This window comes from Solea senegalensis, linkage group LG2 (assembly GCF_019176455.1).
Source record: "Solea senegalensis isolate Sse05_10M linkage group LG2, IFAPA_SoseM_1, whole genome shotgun sequence".
Taxonomy (NCBI): Eukaryota; Metazoa; Chordata; class Actinopteri; order Pleuronectiformes; family Soleidae; genus Solea; species Solea senegalensis.
In genome coordinates this window covers 16,120,688-16,125,998 of record NC_058022.1, presented here as the reverse complement: position 1 = coordinate 16,125,998, position 5,311 = coordinate 16,120,688, and the positions used below count along the sequence as shown (strand labels likewise).

The 5,311-nt window shown below is 42.3% G+C and overlaps 1 protein-coding gene across 1 annotated transcript; it reads left to right on the top strand.

Annotated features, from left to right (window-relative positions):
- Positions 1–1,489: 1,489 nt before the first annotated feature.
- evx2 (even-skipped homeobox 2) lies at positions 1,490–4,723 on the top strand. The gene is made up of 3 exons (XM_044019140.1): positions 1,490–2,057; positions 2,392–2,630; positions 3,179–4,723. Exons 1-3 carry the CDS (start codon positions 1,661–1,663, stop codon positions 3,791–3,793), a joined length of 1,251 nt encoding a protein of 416 aa, XP_043875075.1. The 5' UTR covers positions 1,490–1,660; the 3' UTR covers positions 3,794–4,723.
- The last annotated feature ends 588 nt before the right edge of the window (positions 4,724–5,311 follow it).

Genomic DNA, 5,311 nt, shown 5'->3' with positions numbered 1-5,311 from the left:
ATGTCAGTCTATTTGAACTATTTGGCTAAAATAATTCTGCTGAGCTTTACAACCAAACCGCTGCTCTAAAACGTTTCACCAACTAAACTTTATTAAACTATTTCCATCATGGATTTCTTGATAGGTATTCGTGAGATGAACAGTGCTCAGGTCAGACACAAGTCAGGGTATCAACATCCCATTCAACGGCCACTATCACTGACCATGACAACAATTCATATTTTGGCCTGCAGGAGGCGCCAGAGGACGCACAGAGGATCATCTGATAGTCACTTCACAGACAGAAAAAACAGGAGTTCATGCATGGCTGTTATGTCTTTACACATCCGAGTCCCTGGTACAATTAACCGGCTGCAGAAACGTGAACTAGTTATTTCCGATAACTAGACTCGTTACTTAAATTATCACGTGTGACACAGGTCATATTGTAGGAATATTATATAAGTCACAAAAAATATTATTAATAAATGTAAGCTGCTAAATTTGAGTGACCTTATTCGTTTTAATTAAAAGGTCAATCAGAAAAAAGGCAGAGAAGATACTTGTATATAAATACCTAAAAATGATATAGACCATTGTTGTTTTTTTATTTAAAAAAAACAAAACAAAAACACTTTACTGACCTATAGTTGCTTTAACACGTGGCTATTTCCATACCCAATAAAAATACAAACGTGTGCTGTCGCCTGGAAGTGTGTAATAATGCTCGCATTATCACCACATCACAATGTGATTTTGACGAATAAAGCTCAGAGTGGAGGAAAATAGAAAAACAAACTGGACAAAAAAAGAAAGAAAAAGAAATCAACATAGAAAAAAGAAAATCTCCGGGAATTCTTATTTAATATGTTTTACTCCAAACGTACACTTTAACAGCTTACTGAATACATCGCGAAAATAAGAAGAAATAAATAAAAGACGAAAAGATTAGGGAAGAGGGAGGGTGAACAGAGGGGAGGGAAAACAATAGAGAATCAAAGGCATAATAATATTCCTAAATGAAGAGGGAAATGTTGCTGCGCTCATTTTATTAATCAGACTGTCAATTTCACCCAAGAGGCCAAACCCAAAGAGCAATCTAAAACAGAGTCAGATCAGCCCAGGGACAAGCTCCTCACTCCTCTCTCCTCTCCTCCTCTCACTCCTCTCCTCACTCCTCTCCTCTCCACTTGGATATTATTCGTCTGACCGAAGGCCGCCTCCATCATCAAGTGACAGCCCTCTCCTATTTATTTGCTTATAAACCTGTTACAATAAATGATCATTGGAGCAACGTCAGCCGAGCATTTTAACAACGAACAGCAACCACTTTTGATGAATGACAGTTTGCTGCTGCTGCTGCTGCTGCTGCTGCTGCATGTGCCGGGGAGGATGCGCGTCTCATCCTGAGCAGCAGTCGCTCGTCGATTGCATTCAGATTCTTTCATTCTGGCGTCTTGCTTATAAAAAGCTTTAGAGGCAGTTATTTAGAGACAGTTGCTGAGTTGCATGCGGATTTAAGCTCCGATACAACTCATTGCTGCTCCAGCCTCCTGGACAAGTGTTGTGGGTGTGGGTGTGTTGTGGTGTGTTGTGGGTGTGCTTGCGTGTGTGTGTGTGTGTGTGTGTGTGTGTGCGTGTGTGTGTGTGTTTTCTTCCCCTCCTTGTCTTGCACAGCTTAATGATGGAGAGGATAAGAAAAGAGATGATATTGATGGAGAGAAGTCTGCACAGTCCCGTCGCAGGGAAGAGGCTCACAGACACGCCTGGAAACTCAGTGCTGGAGGCCCTGGAAAACTCTCAGCACAGCGGACGCTTAAGCCCGAGAATAACTTCGGCTTCTCTCCATGGAAATCTTGGGGACATCCCGACCAAGGGCAAGTTTGAAATTGACAGTCTTTTCGGCACGCAGCACCACAGCAGCGACAACACCTCGTCGGCGGAAATTTCCTCGTCAGAGAGCAGGAAGAAAATGAGCCTTTACTCCGAAGTTTCGCAAGAATCAGATATTAACAGTGATGTGGAGGTGGGATGCCCCGGTCACCGCTCCCCGAGTCAGCACAAGGAAAACAACAAAGGTCGGTTGGATTATTTCACTCCATATTTTCTTTATTGTTTTTATTATTATTTATGTGATGTATATGGTGTTTTGTAGCGGATAATATTAGCACCTTTACGCCACTCATTCGCACCATCTTAATATAGAAATAAAGCGTATTATTGTTGTGATAGGCATTATAATTAATGGTTTAATATTATAGCTGAAAAATACTGATTACAATTATACTGCATTGCATTCGTTTTATTATTATTTTTGACCGTGAAATACAGCGCGACTCGTGTATTTTATTTCGATATTTTCCATTTCAATAACGATCTTTTCTTTTTGCTTTATTTTGTTTTTATTCCTAGGTTTTTCAGACAGTAATTCAGCCACGTCCAACACGAGCTCAAACTCCCTCTCGAACATGAACGGTAATTCAACGGGAGGGAACAATTCAAATAGCGACCAGGTCAGACGCTATCGGACTGCTTTCACTCGGGAACAAATCGGACGCCTGGAGAAAGAGTTTTACAGGGAAAATTACGTCTCCAGACCACGACGATGTGAATTAGCCGCAGCGCTGAATCTGCCCGAAACTACAATTAAGGTATGAGCTGCAGATTAATCTTCATTATTGCTGCCCACTGATGTGTCCATGGTGTGCATGTGCAGAGAGAAAAAAGGGAAAACAATAGAATAATCACACTGTGGGGGAAAAAAAAAATCTACTCAAAAAATGTTTGATTTATTTTTGCCCACATAATGGTACTTTAAATGTTGGGCCAATTTACTAGATAGTAATAAATTAATTTGTTATGTAGAGGCTGCAATTTATTCACTGACATGGATAGTTATTTAAAGTAAAATATATATATATACACACATATATATACATATATATACACACACACACATATGTATATATATACATATATATATATACAGAAAAGCGTCAAACATTGCTGACTGAAGTTGTGTATTTGTGCTCCAGCAGCACGTGAGGACAGGTGGTTTTCATGTATTTGTAAAACATGTTTAATAACAGTGCAGGGTGAAGAGTGTGTGTGAGCAGACGCTCTCTTCTCAGGTTTAAATGTAGGGCTTGGAAACAACATGGCAGCTTCAATATGGGCCTTGTTTTGACTGTGTGTGCAGGTGTGGTTCCAGAACAGGCGCATGAAGGACAAAAGGCAGCGTTTGGCGATGTCTTGGCCTCATCCCGCAGACCCCAGCTTCTACACTTACATGATGACGCACGCGGCGGCAACAGGAAGTCTTCCTTACCCTTTTCATTCGCACATGCCTCTACATTACTACCCGCACGTCGGTGTCACAGCAGCAGCGGCCGCCGCCGCCGCTACCGGCGCCGCCTCGTCACCTTTCGCCACCTCCATCCGTCCCTTAGACACCTTCCGTGCTCTCTCCCATCCTTACTCGCGGCCGGAGCTCCTCTGCAGCTTCAGGCACCCGGGACTCTACCAGTCGCCCGCAGGCCTGAACAGCTCCGCGGCGGCATCGGCGGCGGCGGCAGCGGCGGCAGCGGCAGCGGCGGTGAGCGCGCCGTCCTCCACCGGGCCTTGCTCCTGCCTCAGCTGCCACAGCAGCCAGGCGGCGAGCGCGCTGGGCGCGAGGAGCACCAGCGCTGACTTTACCTGCACAGCTTCAGGCCAAAGATCCGAGAGTGGATTTTTGCCGTATTCTGCTGCTGTTCTCAGCAAGACTTCAGTGCCGTCACCAGACCAACGAGAAGAGACTTCACTGAACAGATAACTCATCACGCAGCCAACGCCACACTTTCTTATTGTGCTCTGTATAGCCCTACTTTATAGGGGAACTAAGCCTGTACTTTAAACGTCACACCTGGGTGAAGCATTCCGCACACACAAACACGGATATTTATTTCTTTTCAAATCTGATTCCAGTTCAAAATAACTCTTTATAAAAAAAAAAAAAGACAAGAATAGCTAATCACCTACATTTTTTGCAGCCCATTAAGACTTTTCTAAAGGCTTGTGCCGTTGTGTTTGTGCCAGTGAACCAATTTTTAAATGGACTGTGCTGGATGCGTATTTGGAAAATAAAAAAAAAATAACAGTGTACTCATACAGTCCCCATGCCTCGATCAAGATTGCAAGTGGATGTTATTTGTTTTGGCCGTTTCCACACACATTTAACTTTCAATGGACAGAGACTGGGTCACATTCTATATAATTTACGCGGCTCAAATCCAGCCCTGGCTACATACCTTCACTTCTCTTGTTTAAAAGACACAAACGTGGGTAATTATACTGTCTAAATATAGATAGCACAAGGTCCTGCTTTTGTGCCCAGCAGCATATCTTTCTTCACTATAAGGCCTAATAGACTGTGATTTTGGCAGCAATAGCTTCTCCAACACCCTGCCTCTGCTCTGTGGGGACACTCCTAATCAGCTGGAAGGCGCATATAATTTTGCACCGCGTCTTTCGTTGTCAATTTTTATGTTAATAATGAGAGGATCATGACAAAAATTGCCAATCATGTACCTAGATGGAGCTCCTTTGAATACATGACTGGAAGAAAGTTCCTCGTTTTGAGACCCGCTGTCAAGTGCTAACAACCCGCGGAGGGAAGTCATTAGACATACAAAAGACCTGGAACAAGGCGACAGTCCTGGTACACACAAATGCACTGTATAAAGATAATATCTGACACATGGAAGGCTAAAATATATCATATACGCAGCAGCCTATAAAGGCTGCCTCAAAATGTTCTCTCTCTGGTAATGGGAAAGTCTATGATACATTGACCATCCTCTTTATTTACATGGCTGAGGCTCATTATATCAAACCCAGTATTTTCATATGTGTAATCCCTGTAGGAGCTTTTTTCACTCAGCACGGTGACGGGACTGAGCAGCCAGCAAAGCGAAAGTTCAGATACAATAGTCTGGCTTTACAATCTGTCTGCGCCATGCTGTAAAAACAAAAAATGGCTGCGTGCTATTTTATTCGTTCCTGTTGGGACATCACCAATATGTTAATTATAAAACTGTAAATTGTGAGATATTTTGCAATTGCCATGGATATTCCTACTGATTATAAAAAGGGTACAAAAACTAAATTATTGATCCCTGAACTGTGGATGGTAGGCTATTTTTGAACACTTTTATTATCGTTTGTTTATTTATTTATTTATTTCGTGTGACTTGCTGAATGTTTTTTTGTTGTTTTTTTAATTATTATTATTATTGTTGTTGTTGTTGTTGTTCAAAAACACTGTGGATGTACACTGTAACAGCCTACGAAT